Source organism: Sus scrofa, chromosome 6 (genome assembly GCF_000003025.6).
Source record: "Sus scrofa isolate TJ Tabasco breed Duroc chromosome 6, Sscrofa11.1, whole genome shotgun sequence".
Lineage (NCBI taxonomy): Eukaryota > Metazoa > Chordata > Mammalia > Artiodactyla > Suidae > Sus > Sus scrofa.
In genome coordinates, this window is record NC_010448.4 from 137,930,622 (window position 1) to 137,953,054 (window position 22,433).

General features: G+C 36.9%; 1 protein-coding gene across 7 annotated transcripts in view; it reads left to right on the forward strand.

Annotated features, from left to right (window-relative positions):
• The window catches only part of SLC44A5 (solute carrier family 44 member 5), a 414,235-nt gene that overhangs the window by 335,326 nt on the left and 56,476 nt on the right, over positions 1-22,433 (forward strand). For all 7 annotated transcript variants that reach the window (XM_021096466.1, XM_013996232.2, XM_021096464.1 and 4 more), the window contains one exon: positions 20,150-20,234. In XM_021096466.1, coding sequence (XP_020952125.1) covers positions 20,150-20,234 — 85 coding nt within the window. The remainder of the gene's footprint in view (positions 1-20,149; positions 20,235-22,433) is intronic.

Consider the following 22,433-nt stretch of genomic DNA (forward strand, 5'->3'; position numbering starts at 1 on the left):
GCTGAGCTGATAATCTCAGAATTGTTTGCTGAAAAATATGCTCTTTTTACTCTCTGATTTCTGATACCACAATTATCATTTGATAAATTTATGTATTTGTTTATGGACCACTATGCTATTCAAATATATATATTTTTGAACCTCTCAATTGTTTTATTTTTTTATTTTTTGTCTTTTTAGGGCCTCACCCATGGCATATGAAGGTGCCCAGGCTAGTGGTCCAATGGGAGCTGTAGCTGCCGGCCTACATCAGGGCCACAGCAAAGTGGGATCCAAGGCACATCTGCAACTTACACCACATCTCACGGCAATGCCAGATCCTTAACCCAAAGAGCACGGCCAGGGATTGAACCCGCATGCTCATGGAGGCTGGTTGGGTTTGTTAACTGCTGCACCATGACGGGAACCTCCTGTTTTATTCTTATATAAATATATTAATTTGAATTAACAAGTTTCTTTGATTTTGAGAGATTTTAATAGTATGAAAATGTTTATGAAAATATCAAATTTCAATCATTAAAACAATGTGGAATTATCATAGGACCAGGCAAAAAGAAGTATATACGATTACAGATATTTCAAGTCAGTAGCAAAAATAGATTATTAAAAAAGTGGTATTGAGTTAACTGAAATGCTATTCATAATATAAAATTGGACATTTATCTCATTCCTTATACCAAAACAAATACTGACACATGGAAGACTTTAATATATAAACTATACAACCAATAAAGTAACATAAGAAAATGCAGCAGTATGTTTATAGAATAATAGGGTAAAGAAGCTTTTTCTAAACGTGATGCCAAAGCCAGAAAACATAATAGAAATTTTTAAGTATATTATCATACAAAGTAAACCCACTTTAGCCCACTGCATACAAAGTTAAAATACAAGTGGCAATTCCGGGAAAAGAAATTTTTGCAACATATATACCTGACAATGGGTCAATAGCTTTCTTTTATGAACGGCTTTTTCAAACATAAAAAAGGAAAAGATGATAATTCAATATAGAAATTGAAATAACAGAAGTAATAAACAGGAAATAACATGATATGGTGATCAATAATAATAGAAAGTACTGTTGAACTACAGTTAAAAAAGAAATGCAAATTAATAGAAATATTACTTTAGCTTATTAAATTATCAAACAAGTTAAATAGGTTAAAATTTCTAGAATTGACAAGTGAGGGAAAAAACATCATTATTTTCTACTTGTGGTAGTGAAATATAATATTTAGCACATTTTATCAAGTATTTATCAAATTCATATATTCTTTTTGCATATAGTAATCTATTATGATCCTTTGTGTTTCTGTGATGTCTGTTGTTACTTCTCATTTTTCATTTCTAATTTTATTGATTTGAGTCCTCTCTCTTTTTTTTTTTTTTGATAAGCCTGGCTAAGGGTTTATCAATTTTGTTGATCTTTTCAAAGAACCAGCTTTTCGTTTCATTGATCTTTTCTATGGTTTTCATTTCTATTTCGTTGATTTCTGCTCTGATCTTTATGATTTCTTTCCTTCTACTAACTTTAGGTCTTGTCTGTTCTTCTCTCTTGAGCTGCTTTAGACGTACAGTTAGCTTGTTTATTTGAGCTTTTTCTTGTTTCCTGAGGTGGGCTTGTTTTGCTATAAGCTTTCCTCTTAGAACAGATTTTGCTGCATCCCATAGGTTTTGGAGTGTCATATCTTCATTGTCGTTTGCTTCTAGGTATTTTTTAATTTCCTCTTTGATTTCTTCAGTGATCTATTTGTTGTTTAGTAGCCTGTAGTTTAGTCACCACGTGTTTGTGTTTTTTGCAGTTTTTTTCTTGATGATTTCCAGTCACATAGTGTTGTGGTCGAAAATATGCTTGATATGATTTCAATTTTCTTAGTTTCCAAGGTTGGATTTGTAGCCCAGGATGTGATAAATCTTAGAGAATGTTCCATGTGCACTTGAGAAGAATGTGTATTCTGCTGCTTTTGGATGGAATGTCCTATAAATATCTATTAAGTCCATCTGGTTTAGTGTATCATTCAGGGCCTGTTTCCTTATTGATTTTCTGTCTGGTTGATCTGTCCATTGCTGTAAGTGGGGTGTTCAAGTCCTCCACTATGATTGTGTTATTGTCGATTTCTCCTTTTAAGGTTTTTAGCGGTTGCCTTATATATTGTGGTGACGCTATGTAGGGTGTGTAGATATTTAAAATTGTTATATCTTCTTCTTGGATTGATCCTTTGATCATTAGGTAGTGACCTTCTTTGTCCCTGAAAATATTCTTCATTTTAAAGTCTATTTTGTCTGATATGAGTATTGCTACTCCAGCTTTCTTTGGTTCCCGTTTGCATGGAATATTTTCTTGCATCCTCTCACTTTCAATTTGTATGTGTCCCTAGAAGTAAAATGGGTCTCTTGAAGACAGCATATATGTGGGTCTTGTTTTTGTATCCATTCAGCCAGTCTATGTCTTTTGGTTAGGGCGTTTAGTCCATGAACATTTAAGGTAATTATTGATATGTATGTTCTTATTGCCATTTTATTAATTGCTTTGGATTTGTTTTTGCTGCTCTTTTTTCTTCCCTTCTTCCCTTGTTTTATCCTCTTCTGGTTTGATGACTATCTTTAGTGTTATATTTGAGTTGATTTTTCTATTTGTGCATCAATTGTAGATTTTTGGTTTGCAGTTATTCTGAAGTTTTGATATGAGTCTTACATATATGAGATTGCTTTAAGTTGTTGGTTTCTTAATTGAAATCTCCAGTGTCCTGCATTTGTACCCACCTCTTCTCATGATTTCTGATTTTGGTGGCATAAGTGTGTGTGGATGATTTCTTATCTTTACTATATATATATATATATATATCTTTACTGGTGAGCCTTATCATTTGTGGTATTTTTGTTTCTGGTTGTAGCTTTTTCTTTTCTGCCTAGAGAAGTTCCCTTAGTATTTGTTGTAAGGTTGGTTTAGTGTTGCTGAATTCTCTTACTGTTTGCTTATCTGTGAAGCTTTTGATTTCTCCTTCAAATCTGAATGAGAGCCTTGCTGGGTCAAGTAATTTTGCTTGGAGGTTTTTTCCTTTCCTCACATTAAGTATATCATGCCACTCCCTTCTGGCCTGCAGAGTTTCTGCTGAAAAATCTGCCAATAACCTTATCAGGATTCCCTTGTATGCTATTTGTTTCTTTTCTCTAGCTGCTTTCAAGATTTTCTCTGTCTTTAATTTTGGTCAGTTTGATTAATATGTGTCTCGGGTATTCCTCCTTGGGTTTATTTTATATGGTACTCATTGTGCTTCCTGGATTTGAGTGAGTGGTTCCTTTCCCATGTTAGGGAAGTTTTTGGCTATCATCTCTTGGAATATTTTTTCTGTCTCCTTCTCTCTCTCTTCTCCTTCTGGCACCCCCACAATACAGATGTTGGTGCCTTTAGCATCGTCCCAGAGTTCTCTGAGACTCTCTTCATTTGCTTTCAGTCTTTTTTCTCTTTTCTGTTCCGCATCCGTAATTCCCACTAATCTGTCCTCCACCTTGCTTATTCGTTCTTCTGCCTCCTGTATTCTGCTGTTGGCTGCTTCTAGTGAATTTTTTATTTCAGTTATTGTGTTTTGCATCTCTTGTTTAAGTTTTATACCTTGTATCTCTTTGGTCAGTGTTCCTGTAAGTTATCCATCTTTGCCTCCAGTTTATTTCCAATGTCTTGCATCATCTTCGGCATCCACAGTCTAATGTCTTTTTCCTGGAGGCTGAGGATCTCCTCATCGCTTAGCTGATTTTCTGGGTTTTTTCTTTCTCCCTCATCTGAGTTATAGTTCTCTGTCTCTTCATTGTTATAGGTTTTTGGTGTGGTGACCTTCTTACAGAGAATAGAGTTGTAGCCTCTCTTACTTCTGGTGTCTGCCCCCCTTGTGGCTGAAGTTGGTACAGGGGCTTGTTGTAGGCTTCCTAATGGATGGGACTGATGCCTGTCCACTGGTAGGTGGAGCTGATTCTAATCCCTCTGGTGGGTGGGGCTTTGTCTCTAGGTGAGATTAGAGGCAGCTGTGTGCCTGAGGGTCTTTAGGCAGCCTGTTAACTGATGGGTGGGGCTGTGATCCCACCTGGATTGTTGTTTGCCCTGGGGCTTCTCAGCAGCTGACTGACAGGTGGGGCCAGATTTTCCCAAGATGCCACCTCCAGAGAAAGACAAGCTGATGAATATTCCCAAGAGCTTTGTTTCCAGTGTCCTTCCCTCACAACAAGCCACATTCACTGCTGTTTTCCCAGGAGGTCTCCAGTATCTGCAGTCAGGTCTGACCCAGATTCCTATGGAGACTTAGCTTTACCCTGGGACCAGTGCACGTGAATTTCTGTGTGTGCCTTTTAAGAATGGGGTCTCTGTTTCCCCAAGTCCTGTGGAGCTCCTGTGCACAAGCCCCACTGGCCTTCAATGCCAGATACTCCGGGGGCTCTTTCGCCCAGTGCCAGATCCCCACACGTGGGAATTTGATGTGGGGCTCAGAACTCTCACTCCTGTAGGTGAGTCTCTGTGAACCAGTAGTTTCCAGTCTGTGGGGCTTCCCACCTGGGAGGTATGGGGTTGCTTATATTGTGTAATTGCCCCTCCTACCTCTTGATGTGTCCTCCTCTTTGTCTTCTGGAGTAGGATATATTTTTGAAGGTTTCCAGTCCATTTGGTTGTAGATCACTCAGACTTTAGTTGTAATTTTGTTGTTTTTAGGAGAGAAGTTGAACTCTAGTCCTTCTATTCTGCCAACTTAATCCCATCTCCTCAAATTTGTATATTCTTTTTTAGGCAGTTTTTCTCCTAAAAAGTTATTTAAAGGAAATTTGCATAAACTTTCCTTTTGTTCTTGATGCTGTGAAATAGTAATATAAAATAGAAATGGCCTAAATGTCTATCAATAGGACATTGATTAAATGAGTTATGATGCAGTTATATAATAAAATACAATTTATTCACTGAAAATGATTGAGTATAGATATATTTATTTACATGGAAATAGTCCCATGATTTTTCTTTTAGAGTTGTTGAATTGCCTTTATTTTTTTTCAACAGTTTGCATCTATTAACCCCAAATTCCCAGTCCATCTGTTCCCTTCCCCTCCCCCTTAGCAACCACAAGTTCCTGTTCTCCAAGTTCATGGGTTTCTTTTCTGTGGAAAGGTTCATTTGTACCATATATTATATTCCAGATATAAGTGATATCATATGGTATTTGTCTTTCTCTCTCTGGCTTACTTTATTTAGTATGAGAGTCTATAGTTCCATCCATGTTGCTGCAAATAGCATTATTTTGTTCTTTTTTGTGGCTGAGTAGTATTCCATTGTGTATATATACCACATCTTCCTAATCTATTCACCTGTCATTGGACATTTGGGTTGTTTCCATGTCTTGGCTATTGTGAATAGTGCTACAATGGACATGCGGGTGCCTGTGTCTTTTTCAAGGGAAGTTTTTACAGATATATGCCCAAGAGTGGGATTGCTAGGTCATATGGTAGTTCTATATTTAGTTTTCTGAGGTACCTCAATTGTTTTCCATAGTGGTTGTACCAATTTTATATTCTCACCAACAGTACAAGAGGGTTCCTTTTCTCCACATCCTCTCCAGGATTTGTTGCTTGTTGAACTGTTAATGATGGCCATTTTGACTGGTGTGAGGTTGTACCTCATAGTAGTTTTGATTTGAATTTCTCTAATAATCAGGGACGTTAAGCAATGGCTTGTTGGCCATCTGTATATCTTCCTTGGAGAAATGTCTATTCAGGTCTTTTGCCCATTTTTCCATTGCATTGTTGGCTTTTTTGCTGTTTGAGTTGTATAAGCTGTTTGTATAGTTTCAAGATTAAGTCCTTGTCAGTTGCATCATTTGAAATTATCTTCTCCATTCTATAAGTGCTCTTTTTTTTATTTAATGGTTTCCTTTGCTGGCAAAAGTCAGTTTTATGTCCCATTGGTTTACTTTTGCTTTGATTTCTGTTGCCTTAGGAGACTGACCTGAGAAAACATTTGTAAGGTTGATGTCAGAGAATGTTTTGCCCTTCTCTTCCAGGAGTTTGATGGTGTCTCGCCTTATGTTTAAGTCTTTAAGCCATTTTGAGTTTATTTTTGTGCATGATGTGAGGGTGTGTTCCAGTTTCATTGATTTGCATGCAGCTGTCCAGCTTTCCCAGCAATTTTTGCTGAAAAGACTGTCTTTTTCCATTTTATGTTCTTGTCTCCTTTGTCAAAGATTAATTGACCATAGCCTTCTGAGTTTATTTCTGGGTTTTCTATTCTGTTGCATTGGTCTGTATGTATGTTTTGGTACCAGTACCACATTGTCTTGATGACTGCGGCTTTGTAACATTGCTTGAAGTCTGGAAGAGTTATGCCTCCTGCTTGGTTTTTGTTTCTCAGGATTGCTGTGGTGATTCTGGGTCTTTTGTGGTTCCACATACATTTTTGGATTATTTGTTCTAGTTCTGTGAAAAATGTCATGGGTAATTGCATTGAATCTGTAGATTGCTTTGGGTAGTATGGCCATTTTTACAATATTAATTTTTTCAACCAAGGAGCGTGGAATATCTTTCCATTTCTTTGAATCCTCTTTAATTTCCCTGTTTGGTTTTTGGTTTTTTTTTTTTTTTTTTGGTCTTTTGTCTTTTGTCTTTTTAGAGCATATGGAGGTTCCCAGGCTAGGGGTCCAATCAGAGCTGTAGCTGCCAGCCTAGGCCACAGCCACAGCAGTGCCAGATACAAGCCATATCTGCAACCTATAGCAGAGCTCACAGCAATGCCAGATCCTTAACCCACTGAGTGAGGCCAGGGATTGAACCCATAACTTCATGGTTCCTAGTTGGATTCATTTCTACTGTACCATGATGGGAACTCCTGTTTTCATTTCCTTGATTAATGTTTTATAGTTCTCAGCATGTAAGTCTTTCACCTCCTTGATCAGGTTTATTTCCAGGTATTTGATTTTTTTGGGTGCAAATTAAAAGGTATTGTATTTTTCTACTCCTTTTCTAATATTTCATTGTTAATATACAGAAATGAAATTGATTTCTGAATGTTAAACTTGTATCCTGTTGCTTTGCTGAATTTGTTGATCAGTTTGAGTAGTTTTTGGATTGAGTCCTTTGGGTTTTCTTTAAGTAGTATCATGTCATCTGCATACAGTGACAATTTTACCTCTTCTCTTCCATTTTGTTTACCTTTTATTTCTTTTGTTTTTCTGATTGCTGTGGCTAGGACTTCCAATACTATGTTGAATAAAAGTGGTGGGAGTGGATGGGCATAGATTTTAGTGGGAAGGATTTCAGCTTTTATCCATTGAGTATTACATTTGTGTGGGTTTTGTCATGAATGGCTTTTAGTTGAGGTATGTTCCCTCTATACCCACTTTGGTAAGAGTTTTATCATGAATGGATGTCAGACTTTGTCAAATGCTTTTTCTGCATCTATTGAGATGATCATGTGGTTTTTTATTTTTCTTTTGCTAATGTGGTGTGTGACATAGATTGATCTGCGTATGTTGAACCATCCATGTGAACCTGGGATGAATCCCACTTGGTTGTGGCGTATGTCTTGGTCTTTTTTATATGTTGTTGGATTCGTTTGGCTAAAATTTTGTTGAGAATTTTTGCATCTATATTCATCAAAGATAATGGCCTATAATTTTCTTTTTTTTTTTAGCATGATGTTAACTCAGGACATCAGGTTACTAAAACATCATGTATACTATAATTCTGCCCTGTGATACGTATGAATATCACATATATAATAATACTTATTTTTGCAAGGATATACTCATCCTTACAGTAATTATTTCTGGGTAGTGGGATTGTATTTCATTTTATTCATGTATTTATTGAGCCACTATTATATCTCAAATGGTGTTCTAAAGCTGAGATTATTCCTAGCCACAGCAATTAGGCAAACAAAAGAAATAAAAGGCATCCATATAGGAAGAGAAGAGATAAAACTGTCACTGTATGCAGATGACATGATACTATACCTAGAAAACCCTAAGGACTCAACCCAAAAACTACTTGAACTGATTAATAAATTCAGCAAAGTAGCAGGATATAAGATTAACATTCAGAAGTCAGTCACATTTCTGCATAGCAGCAATGAAACATTAGAAAAGGAATACAAAAATACGATACCTTTTAAAATTGCACCTCACAAAATCAAATACCTCGGAATACACCTGAATACAAGGAGGTAAAGCACCTATACGCCGAGAACTATAAAACTATAATCAAAGAAATCAAAGAAGATATAAAGAAATGGAAAGATATTCCATGTTCATGGATTGGAAAAATCAATATTGTAAAAATGGATATACTACTCAAAGCATCTACAGATTCAATGCAATCCCTATCAAATTACCCAGGACATTTTTCACAGAACTAGAACAAATAATCCAAACATTTATATGGAACCACAAAAGACCCAGAATCGCCAAAGCAATCCTGAGAAACAAAAACCAAGCAGGAGGCATAACTCTCCCAGACTTAAGAAATACTACAAAGCCACAGTCATCAAAACAGTGTGGTACTGGTATCAAAACAGACAGACAGACCAATGGAACAGAATAGAGAACCGGAAATAAACCCTGACACCTATGGTCAATTCATCTTTGACAAGGGAGGCAAGAACATAAAATGGGAAAAAGAAGTCTATTCAGCAGCACTGCTGGGAAACCTGGACAGCTGCATGCAAAGCAATGAAACTAGAACACACCCTCACACCATTAACAAAAATAAACTCCAAATGGCTGAAAGACTTAAATATACGACAGGACACCATCAAACTCCTAGAAGAAAACATAGGCAAAACACTCTCTGACATCAACATCATGAATATTTTCTCAGGCAGTCTCCCAAAGCAATAGAAATTAGAGCAAAAATAAACCCATGGGACCTCATCAAACTGAAAAGCTTTTGCACAGCAAAGGAAACCCAAAAGAAAACAAAAAAACAACTTACAGAATGGGAGAAAATAGTTCAAATGATGCAACGACAAGGGCTTAATCTCTAGAATATATAAACAACTTATACAACCCAACAGCAAAAAAGCTAATCAATCAATGGAAAAATGGGCAAAAGACCTGAATAGACATTTCTCCAAAGAAGATATACAGATGGCCAACAAACACATGAGAAAATGCTCAACATGGCTGATTATAAGAGAAATGCAAATCAAAACTACCATGAGATATCACCTCACACCAGTCAGACTGGCCATCATTCATAAGTCCACAAATAACAAGTGCTGGAGGGGCTGTGGAGAAAAGGGAACCCTCTGCACTGTTGGTGGGAATGTAAACTGGTACAGGCACTATGGAGAACAGTTTGGAGATACCTTAGAAATCTATACATAGAACTTCCAGATGACCCCGCAATCCCACTCTTGGGCATCTATCCGGACAAAACTCTACTTAAAAGAGACACATGCACCCGCATGTTCATTGCAGCACTATTCACAATAGCCAGGACATGGAAACAACCCAAATGTCCATCGACAGATGATTGGATTCGGAAGATGTGGTATATATACACAATGGAATACCACTCACCATAAAAAAGAATGACATAATGCCATGTGCAGTGACATGATGGAACTAGAGACTCTCATCCTGAGTGAAGTAAGTCAGAAAGCGAAAGAAAAATGCCATATGATATCACTCATATCTGGAATCTAATATCCAGCACAAATGAACATCTCCTCAGAAAAGAAAATCATGGACTTGGAGAAAAGACTTGTGGCTGCCTGATGGTAGAGGGAGGGAGTGGGAGGGATCGGGAGCTTGGGCTTATCAGACACAACTTAGAATAGATTTGCAAGGAGATCCTGCTGAGTAGCATTGAGAACTTTGTCTAGATACTCATATTGCAACAGAACAAAGTGTGGGGGAAAAAATGTAACTGTAATGTATACATATAAGGATAACTTGATCCCCTTGCTGTACAGTGGGAAAATAAATAAATAAATAAATAAATAAATAAATAAATAAAATAAAGCTGAGATTATACTGCAGACAAATAGTCAAGCTATATGCACTCATGAAGCTTATATTCATGTAGAGGGAAATTTCAATAAAGATTGTAAACAAACAAGATCATTTCAAATTGTGATAAATGCTATAAAGGAAAAAACAAAACTGGTGGCCCCATATAGAATGATAAGTATACAGTGAGCTGCCTCATGTTTGCAGAAAGGAGGTTAGGACTTTCATGAGGAGATGACTTTTAAAGTGAAATATGAAGACTAGGTAGAAGCCAGTCTTCCAAAAACCTGAGTAAGATCTTTAAACCCAGAGGCAAGTGCTAAAGTCCTAAGGAAGGAATGAACCTATGATCCTCTAGGAATGTAAAGAAGCCCAGAATGTTTAAACGCAGAAAACAAGAAAACAAAGAGGGAAGTGGAATGAGCAGATGTCTGAGAAACAGGTAAGAGTCAGATTTGTCATCCAATAGTCCCTTTAAAGTATTTGGATTATTTATAAGTGCAAGAAGGCCATGGAAACGTGTTCAGTAAGAGGATGACACAATCCACTTTAAATTTTAAAGGACCATTCTTGCTATTTGTTTTTACCTTCTTGAATTGTTTTAATTGTTCACAATAAGCATGTAGGTGGGAAAATATTAAACTTTTTACTTTGGAAAAGAATTAATGGAAGTTATCATAAAATAGAATTACGAGTAATGTTTTTTATATTTATACATTAATGTGCATTACAAGTTTCTACTAAAAATTTGTGGTACTTTTATATTCCCTCCAAATTTTCCAAAATAAAAGTCTTAAAGTATGTAAGCTGAGGCAATGGGTTAATTTACTTTTCAAAGCCCTTTGAAAGAAAACAAGACAAAACATTTTGTTGAAAAATATATACTTTGGAATCAAATCCTGAGTTTACTTCCTTCTATCATTGACCTCTGGACATTGGATACAACCTTCATTCTATGATAATAATACCAAAAATTAAATGAAGGAATAATAATTAGGGTGAAACTTGCTTGTTCTTTCTTTTTAAAAAGCACTTTCATATTCAAAACTACATAATTCATAAGGTATCCAAAGGCCAGTCACTGTGAAAAACACTGAAATATGCTAGGAAACAAGACAAAGTTTTATTCAAGGATTTCTCAGTCTTAAGGGCTAAAGTCGAGAAATCCATGAAGTTCAGAGAGAATCCCAGTCCAAGATGGCAACATAGGAGGTTCCTGAACTCACCTCCTCACATGGATATACTGAATCTGGAGTTATACACGAAGCAATTCCCTTTGAAAGAGATCCAGAAACTAGCTGAATGACTCCTACATATCAGGTGAACAAGGAAATACCCACATCAAAATGAGTAGGAAAGGGAGTTTCTGCTGCATCACAGTGGGTTAAGAATCCAATTGCAGTAACTTGGGTTGTTGTGGAGACACAGGTTCGATCTTGGGCCTGGAGAATAGACTTGTGGTTGCTAAGGAGGAGGTGGGGAGCAGGATGGATTGGGAACTTGGGGTTAATAGATGCAGACTATTGCCTTTGAAATGGATAAGAAATGAGATCCTGCTGTGTAGCACTAGGAACTATGTCTAGTCACTTATGATGGAGCATGATAATATGAGAAAAAAGAATCTATACATTTATGTGTAACTGGGTCACCATGCTGTGCAGTAGAAAATTGACAGAACACTGTAAACCAGCTATAATAAAAAAAACCCATTATATATATATGATTCATACATATGAAGCAAAAAAATACATATTCTTCTCAAACACATGGAACATTCCCCAGGATAGATAAAATGTGTTTGGCCACAAAATAAGTTTTAATAAATATAGAAAGTTTGAAATCATATCAATCATCTTTTCCTACCACAATGGTAGGAAACTAGAAATCAATTCAGAAAACTGGAAAATTCACACATGTATAGAGATTAAACAACTTGCTACTAAATGATAAATGGGTCAAAGAAAAAAATCAAAAAGGAAATCAAAGAGTATCTTGAAACAAATGAAATCGAAAACACAACATGCCAAAACATACTGGACACTGCAAAACAGTTCTAAGTGGGAAATTCATAGTGATAAACACCTACATTAAGAAGCAAGAGAGATCTCAAAAAAAAAAAAGCCCTAATTTTGTACCTCAAAGAACTAGAAAAGGACGAACAAAATAAGCCCAAAGTGAGAAGAAGAAAGGAAATGACAAAGATCAGAGTGGAAATAAATGAAACAGAAGCTAAAGCCAATAGAAAAGTTCAATAAAACTAAAATCTTGTTTTTTTTAATAAACAAAATAGACCTTTAGCTACACTTCCCAAGAAAAAAGAGAGGACTCAACCTAATATAATTAGAAATGAAAGGGGAGACAATGCAGCTAATGGCACATAAATGCAAAGATCGTATGGGACCACTATGAACAATTATACATCAACAAATTGGACAACTTAGAAGGAAAAGATAAATTGCTAGAAACATGTAGCCTACCAAAACTGAATCATGAAGAAAGAGAAATCCTGAACAGACCAATCACTATTAATGATATTGAATTAGTAATCAAAAACCTCCAAGAAAGAAAAGTCCAGGGCTAAATGGCTTCATTATTGAATTCTGCCAAACATCTAAAGAAAAATGAATAACAATCCTTCTTAAACTCTTTCAAAAATTAGAAGAGGAGGAGGAGTATGACACATTGATTGATGGAACAGATTAGGGACCCCAAAATAAACCCACAAAGTATGGTTAATTAATTTATGATGAAGAAGGCTAAGAATACACAATGCAGAAGGATACTCTCTTCAATAAAGGGTGTTGGGAAACTGGATAGCCACATGCAAAGTCATGAAACTGACCATTCACTATCTTATACAAAAATCTATTCAAGATGGATTAAAGACATGAGGTAAGACCTGAAACTATAAAACTCCTAGTAAGCTCCTTGACATCATTCCTGGCACTGATGTTTTAGATTTGACTCCAAAAGCAAAGCCAGGAAAAGCAAAATTAATAAGTGGGACTACATCAAACTTAAAAAGTTTCTGAATAGCAAAGGAATCTGTCAACAAAGTGAAAAGGTAGCCTATGGAATGGGGAAACTATTTGCAAATTTTAATATCCAAAATTTATAAAGAACCCATGTAACTCAATAGCAATAAAGCAAACAATTAAACAATTAAGTGATTAAAACACTGGCAGAGGATTTGAGTAGACATTTTTTCCAAGGAAGACATAGAGATGGCTAACAGATATATGAAAAATGCTCAACATCGCTATTCATCAGAAAAATGAAAATAAAGACCATAATGAGTTATCACCTGATTAGAGTGGCTGTCATCAAAAAGACAAGAGAAAACAAGTGTTGGCAAGGCTGTGGAAAAAAATGGAATCTTTGTATACTGTTGGTGGGAATATAAATTGGTATAGCCACTATAGAAAACAGTATTTAAATTTCAAAAAAATTAAAATAGAATTATCATATGTTCCAGCAATTCTATTTCTAAGTATTTTTCTGAAGGAAATTAAATCATCATCTCAAATAGATATATGCAGCCCCATGTTCACCGCAGCATTATTTACAATAGCCAATTCATGGAAACAACCTCTTTGTCATTGGATGGATATATGAATAAAGAAAAAGTGATTTTCTATAAATCAGTCAACCAACCAATCAACCAACCATAAAAATGAAAAAAATCCTGCCATTTGTGACAAAATAGATGGACCCAGAGGGCATTATGCTGTGTGGAATCTAAAAAAAAGAGAGAAATCATAGAAACAGAACAGATTGGGGGTTGCCCAAGAGGGGAGGCATGGGGTCTGGGGTGTGGGAAGGGGTCTAAAGTTACAAACTTCCAGCTATAGGATCTGGGAATGTAATATACACCACAGTGACTATAATTAACCATACGCTATTATATATATGAAAGTTGCTAAGAGAATAGATCTTAAAAGTTCTCATCACAAGAAAAAGATGTGTAGCTATATGAAGTGATGGATGTTAACTAAATTTATTGTGGTAATTATATCTTGATATATACAAATATATATCAAATCATCCTGTATACCTTAGTTCCTAATCAGATTTGTTTCCACTGTACCACAGTGGGAACTCCATCATGCTGTATACCTTAAACCAATACAGTGTTACATGTCAACTGTGGCTCCATAAAACTATAAGAAATTAGAAACTAGACCAAAAAAATCCATGGGTTTCAACCTAGTGTGTTTGGCACTGTGTGCTATCTGAAGAATAAAGTACTAATACACACAACCCTACCTGAAATGTTACACTCACCCCCACTTCCTCTAGTTACTTTCTGGCATAAGACCCTGACTTATTGTCTTGGGTGCTTAGTATTACTTGAATTTATCCTGATCATTAATTTAACTTGTTTATCTTCCTCTATTGGAGTCAAAGTTCTTTGAGGCCAGGGACTTTGTCTTTTTCACTGTTGTTTCCTCAGCACTTCATTGTAGTAGGTGCTTAGTAGACTCATCATTAAATTAATCAGAATGAAGAGGTAGCACAGATACGACAGTGATTGGCTTGCAAGGTGGAGGTCAGTTTAAATTCTTATCAGAGCCTCCTGATAGCACTGCTAAGTGGGTATCATGATTATAATTCTCATTTAGAAATTAGGGAAAAATTAGAAAGGTTAAAGTACTCATTCAGAGTCATCTGACTATTAAATGGCAAAAGTAGCATGTTCTGACCCCCAAGTTCTGAGCTCTTTTGGCTGCATATTGATAATGCTGCAGTGAAATTTGTTTTCCATGTTCCATGTTTAGTCTACTTAAAATCTTGAACTTAAAATGGTACAAAGCATCATTCAATTTTTTTAAAAATGTGTGTGTATTTTAATTGTGAAATGAAATACATCTATATTAGAATGTGTAAGCAATTTAGACACTCCAAACAATCCAAACAATTTAGTCCGGGATATACTTGTTGGACTGTAAATTTGCATTTGTGTTTATTAGTATCATGATGTATTTACAACAACCCTTTGATTTTCAACTCTCAAGAACATTCCTTATAATTGAGCTTAAATTCTATGCTTAGAGAGTGTGTGATAGTGTTTGGGGTAAATTTGGTAATTCTGTGCTTTTTTTATCTATGCTTAACCAAAAGGATAACAGGGGAAACACTGGGGGCTTTATAAATGTCAAAACAGATTTAAAAAAAAAAAACCTCGAAGGAAAATGGAGTTCTTTGTTGATGTGTGTAACTTTCTCTGCCTTTTGAGTTGCAGGGAAGTTATTCATGATACTTGAATATAAACATTTTCTTTGGGGTTTCTACTGAAGAGCAAGAACTCGATTGATTTTGATGCCACCTTCTGGCTACTACATATACTTCAGCTTATAAAGGTTTTGTCTGATGCAGCCCAATTGCCAAATTAGAGAAACTGAAATACCTCTCCTCTGAGTATGAGCTTCAGATAGGGAAACAGGAAAGATTAAGAGCTCAAAGCTCCTCCATTCAAGTTTTACATCATTTTGGCATCTAAATGAAGCAATAATAACTTCAATTCACTGATGAAACTCTTGTGAAATGGCAAGTCTCACAAATCTATTTGATTGAACATACTACAATCCTAGATTTACTGCTTGGTTTAATTTTTAAAATATATATCAAAATAATAATATGCCTGCGAAAATACACCAGACAATAATGAAGGGTTTATGATAAACACAATAAAGGCAATGGTCTCCCACCTTAGGACTCCATACTTACAATTTCATTCCACAAAGATAATCTCTTCTCTTTCTGGTTGTCTTAGTTGGTTCAGGCTGCTTTAACAGAATACCACAGACTGGGTAGCTTGTGGACAACAAGAATTTATTTCTCACAGTTCTGGGGACTGGAAGTTTAAGATCAGGGTGCCAGCATGGTCAAATTCTTGGTGAGGGCCAATTCCCTGGTTGCCATCTTTACTCTGCATCCGCAAAGAAAGGGATGGGTAAGCTCTGGGGTCTCTCTTATAAGAGAACTTTTTTTTTTTTTTTTTTTTTTTTTTTTTTGTCTTTTCTAGGGCTGAACCTGCGGCATATGGAGGTTCCCAGGCTAGGGGTCTAATCGGAGTGTAATTGCCAGCATACACCACAGCCACAGCAATGTGGGATCCGAGCCATGTCTGTGACCTACACCACAGCTCACAGAAAAACCGGATCCTTAACCCACTGAGCGAGGCCAGGGATCGAACCCACAACCTAATGGTTCCTAGTCAGATTGTTAACCACTGAGCTACGATGGGACCTCCTATAAGGGCACTTATTCATGAGGTCTGCACCCTCCTGACCTAAGCACCTCTAAAGACCCCACCTCCTAAAACCACTGCATTCGGGGTTAGGATTTTAACATATGACCTTTGGGGGGAATACAAACATTCAGTCCATAACACTGGTCTTAGTTCCTCTGGCAGTTTTTTGTATAACTTTAAATCATATGCTTATTCTTTCATTTTGTGCTTTATTAATTTTAGATAGACTCCACTGATAGCCTGCTATGAAAAATGAAGATTTACTTCATTAAATTATCTGTTTTCCTAATCTCTCTCCTCCTCCCATAAATAAACTGATTTCATGTTTGTCATCCTATTGAGTCTGGCTGGCTCAGGAATCAAGCTATAAATTCATGTACAGTATACACAAGGGTACTTAATGATTCCACGAAAGTGGGCTTGGCTCTTTCACTACTCAACCAACCATATCATCCACACAGTCTAATGCTGCATGTGATTCAAATTTGTACATAAATAATAAATATTAATAAATTATTGCATGTCATGATCATTGGAGTCCCTTAAGAGTAGTTAAAGCTGTGAATGGTAAATCAGTAAGTGTCAAGAGTCCCCCATAGGTAAAATTGATTTATAAACTGCAAAATGCTACATAAACTCAAGTTATTCACCAGATTATGCTATCCTCAAGGGTAAGGTTTGTACCTTATTCATCTTTATATTCATCTAACTTGACAACACTTAGCCTAGTACTTGGCCCATTCTAAGCACTTACCAGATATGAATGAGATCAGTTTCAGAATTAAGTTTTTTCAATAGCTTTCAATAGCTTAGAATCTGCCTTAGTTTTTCAGCACAAATCTCTAGTCATTCTATCACAGTCTGTCTGATATCATTAAACATCAGTGGACCTTACATTCCTAGCTACAAAGTAGATGGTAATGGTTGCAGCTGAACAATTCTGTGGAAGCGATTAAGAAAGTAACTCATTATTTAACTTGAGTTGTATTTCCACCATGAAACAAAAAAACAGAAGCAACTGCAAACTAATTCAAGATGTATGATGCACTTAAGCCCATCTCTCTCTCCTTTCGTGAGACTCATGGAAATAAAAGTACAAACAAGAAATAAACTTCACTATACCAGCCAAGGATGTGCAAGATAGTATCTGCTCACAGTTGCACAAGAAAATTCAACAACTTCTAGAAGATGGAGAGCATATGACAGAGTGTTGGGTGATGAATGCACAGAAAAACTACAAAAAAGGTGGGAAATGAGATGCCTGTTAGAAATCATAACACTCCCTGGACTCTATGAGTGGTGACCATGGCCAAAAGCAAGATTAACTGAAGGTTTATATACATATCTACAATGCAAATAGCACCTGCGTGCTCCTCCCATATCCCTACACTTAGAATTCCAGGATCCAGGGGGGAAAAAAAAAACACCAAAAAACAGGCAAAAATAGATGCCTCTTCTGTTGAATGAACTTTCTGAAGATAGCAAGGGCTTTTGTGGGATTTGGTACCCCAGTCTACAACTCTTCATATTACACCATTATAAAAGCCCATGCTGGACAGCCAGCTTCCCACCAGTTCATGCTATGGTGAAATGTAATGGCCAACACAATGTCCCTACCCCATACTGAGCATAGGCGTCCCTGGAAAAACTGAGCTCCCTAGTATATAGCACAGAGAAATGTATGCAATCTCTTGAGATAGACCATGATGGAAGATGGTATAAGAAAAAGAATGTACATATGGATTATGACTTGGTCACTTTGCTGTACAGCAAAAATTGACACATTATAAATCAACTATGCTCTAATAAAAATTTTAAAAATTTGAATCTCATCTCTTCCAATTCCTCAGTTCAGTGGGAGGAGGTAAACCACACTTTCAAGGAGGAGGGGGGCGGAAAATCCTCTTAACTGTGATGGTTGTATCTTGCCAACTCCACCACCTCCAGTCCACCTCCCTTCCCCCACTTTTGGCTAATGTTGGAAGAGGCAGGAAGGGGGTAGAGGAATGCAAAGATCAAGCCCACATTTTCTGTGGAGAGCTTTCCTTGTTTAGAGATTTGGATCCTGCTTGGTGATTCTGAGTCAGTAGGAAAAGTATTACTCAACAGCCTATTATACATTTCATGCTATGTATGCAGTCATGTGAATTAACTGGGGACTTAAGTTTCTGGGAACATTCTTCTTGAATGTTCAGAGCTGTATTCTCTCAAGATATGGTTTGTAGGCCACCTGTATCTGAATCTACTGAGTAGCATGGAGAAAAAATGTGAATTCCCAGGCCCTATATCCTGAGGTTTGGGCTTGTAAAGTTTGAGAAAGTATCCAGAATCACAATTTTCAACAAACACTGCAAGTTTTACTAATGAATCCTAAAGTTAAAAAGCCTCTTGTCTTGCATCTACTACATGTTATCTTATGTCTTCCCAACAGCTTTATTAAGCAAGTAGGGCTGGTATTATTCTCATTTTACTAGTGAGGATATTGAGATTTAAAAGATAACCATGGGGGAGTTCCCATCCTGGCTCAGTGGTTAGTGAACCCAGCTGGCATCCACGAGGGTGCGGTTCAATCCCTGGCCTTGCTCAGTGGGTTAAGGATACAGCATTGCTGTGAGCTGTGGTGTAGGTCACAGACATGGCGCAGATCCAGTGTTGCTGTGGCTGTGGTGTAGGCCAGCAGTTTCAGCTCCAACTCGACCCCTAGCCTGGAACGTCCATATGCTGCGAGTACAGCCAAAAAAAAAAAAAAAGATAACCATGGGAATTCCCTTTGTGGCACAGTGGAAACAAATCCAACTAGAGTCCATGAGAATGTGGGTCCAATCCCTGGCCTCACTCAGTGGGTCAGGGATCTGACATGGCTATGAGCTGTGATATAGGTCAAAGATGTGTCTCAGATCCTGTGTTGTTATGGCTATAGTGTAGGCTGACAGCTGTAGCTCCGATTCAACCCCTAGCCTTGGAGCTTCCTAGTGCTATGGGCAGGCATGGCCCTAAAAAGGAAAAATAAATACATAAAATTAAAGAGAACCATGGCTTACCATATGGCAGAATAATAATCCACTCAATGCTAGTGATACTGAATATCAGCATGTCCCATCATTATGCCCCTGACCATAATTTTGAACAGAGAAAATATCACTCAATTTATTTATCTTTTTTCAGATTACCAAAGTAGTACATATTTTAGGAAATCAATAAAAGTTCAAAAATTATTTAACCAAATATCCCACCCTTCAGATATAATTTGTTTCTACATATAATATGCTATACCTATTTTTGCAAAATTAAAAATAAATCATATTTTTAAAAATTGTTTCTTAAATCTTTTATTTTGGAAATTTTCAAACATTTAGCAGATATGGAGAGAATTGTATGAACCCCTAGGTACCAATCAACTGGTTTCAACAATTAACAAGTCAAAACCAATCTTTTTTCATCTAGACCTATTAGCCACTTGGATTATTTGGAAGCAAATTACAGACATCACATTATTTTTTTTTTTTTTGGTATCTCAGTATAAATGTTAAAAGTCAAGGGGATTTAAAAATATAACCAAAATGCTAAAAAATGAAGTCATATTTTAATACTCTTTAGTAACCTGCTTCCTAAAATTTAGCTGTTAAAAATTTTTTCAATGTCATTTTAAGTGGCAATCTCGTCTTCTACTTTATGGATATGGAATTCTTTTTTTAATCAATCCCCTGTTGGTGGACAATTTGAACATTTCAACTTTTTATTATAACAAAAATGTGCTTTAAGTGTTAGGCAGCTTAAAGAGGAGTTGGAGAATATATTACTACTGTCTAGGGAAAATGAAGTTGATTTTTAAAGGTCATATTTGTATGAAAGTATATAGGGTATGAAATGACATGAAATATTTCTGGTCATTAAAAATATTATGTTGTTTTCCTAGGAACAAGACCATTTTGTTTTACTTTAACCTGCTCAGCTGTACCAGTCCCTCTGTGGTGTTAAACCTACAGTGCCCTACCACACAGGTAAGACAGAAAAATACCTCACTGGTGTTATTAGCAATTTTGAACATGCTTGGATGAAAGAATTTAGAAATTGTTTTATTCTGGATGTGCGTATTTAATGATGAATCTATGGACAGTGGGAAGACAGAAGTATGAGCCCATATTTATTCACATACAATCAAAAAAAAAAAAAAAGCAGGGGTTAATCAATTTAGCATCACACAGGAACCTTAGTGATGATCTTGACCAACCACCTAAGTTTATTTATAAATGAATAAACTTCAGCCCAGAGAAGTGGAGATATTTTTCTTAAAATCAGTATTAGGAAGATTAAAGCCAACTACTGTAACTATTTAAGCCCCATTTTTTCTGTGACTTTATACAATAGTTTATTTTTGGTCATGTAAGGTGGTACTTGTGGTCAGTGGGTAACCCTCTCCAGGCTCCTTTCATCTGATGACTCTTTCATCCCTTAAAGCCTCAGCAGCTGTGGCAACCAGTTGCCAGAAGGAGACAGAGGGGGTGAACACAGCACTCATGCTCTTAAAAGTCTTAGATCATTAAGGTCAAACATTACATTTCTACTCCTATGCCATAGACTCATTAGTTTTATATGTTCACACCTAGATGCAAGAAGGAGAGAATAAAGCAATGAGGCTGTGGGCTGAGCAGCCTCTTGTGTACCATGAACAACCAGAACAAGAGGCACAAACTTTAATGAGCCGTTAGCTGGGTCTTCCATAGTCTTATCCTTCTGTCTTCCAGAACACCCTTCTTCCCAAGGGAAACAACCCAGAGTCCCATGAAGTGCCATCTTTAACCCATACTCTAGGATCTATGGATGATGGATCAGGTCCTGACACTAAATGTGCAATAGAGAACTGGGCTAGGAAAATTAGAATAGAAACCATAGGAATTATAAATGCACAGCAGTCTTTGGTGCATGGCAATCAAGAACAGTCTTTTATTCGACCTAGGTAGTGTTCTCTGAGAGGAACTTCCTTATCCATTGCATCCTATGATTGTTTGATTGAACAAAGAGGAGGTCGTTTCCTGTCTGTCAGCCTCAGGCCTTACCACTGCTGAGCAGTGAAATATGCACTCTTGGGAGCCTCGAGCTTTAAATCCTCTTCCATTGTTCAGGTTTAGCACTTCAAAGATTATTATAACAGTCAAAGACCTTTTCAGGTTAGGTCATGAATTCTTAGGCAATACAAGTGTATCAAAAACTTAGTAAGATTCTGACTTATATGCTTCTTTTTGTTTCCATGGTCCAGTAAGCCAGAGCCGAATGTCTTACTTCGAACCAAAATCCGCTTGCTTTCTTCCTCATCTCTTTCAAAGACTTTTGATATCTTATTTCCTACTGAGACTAAAGCCAGCTTGGGATATTGGCATCTTAGTTCTGTGACCACCTCTAATACAGGATTTATCAGTACTAATAATTACCACCATTTGTAATTTTTTTTTTTTTTTTTTTTTTTTTGGTCTTTCATCTTTCCTTGGGCCGCATTCACGGCATAGGGAGGTTCCCAGGCTAGGGGTAGAATCAGAGATATAGCTGCAGGACTTTTCCACAGCCACAGCAATGCAAGATCCGAGCCACGACTTTGACCTACACCACAGCTCATGGCAATGCTAGATCCTTAACCCACTGATTGAGGCCAGGAATCAAACCTGTGTCCTCATGGATACTAGTCAGGTTTGTTAACTACTGAGCCCTGATGGGAACTCCCCACCCTTTGTAGTCTAATTTCAAACATTCTGCTCTCTAATCATCTCAATCCCTCTAACACGATTCTTTTCTCACTGGGACCTACAGGTCACTGGTCCTAAGCCCTTCAAAGTGTCCCTCGTCCCTCTTATTTTCATCTCCTTCTTTACCTGACTTAGATTCCATGGTTCCTCTTTAAAATCACTCCTTCTCATTTAGCTGTTCTTCCCTGGCAAAACCTCATTCATACCTAAGTGCAGCTTTCTGCCTACTCCTGCTGGTTCAGGCAGCTGTCCGTTTTGCAGAAAACACAAATAACAGTCCATAAATTAAGGACCAAAAACCTCAAGGAGGCCCTTAATGCTGCCTACAATCACACTAAAGCCCCCTTGTCCATTCACTGGCTACTCTGCTAGAAAACAATTTCACAGCTTTTCTTCTCACCCACACCTCTAAGTCCTTCACAATCTCCATGTCAGCCTCTGCCTTAGCTTCCTATTTCACTG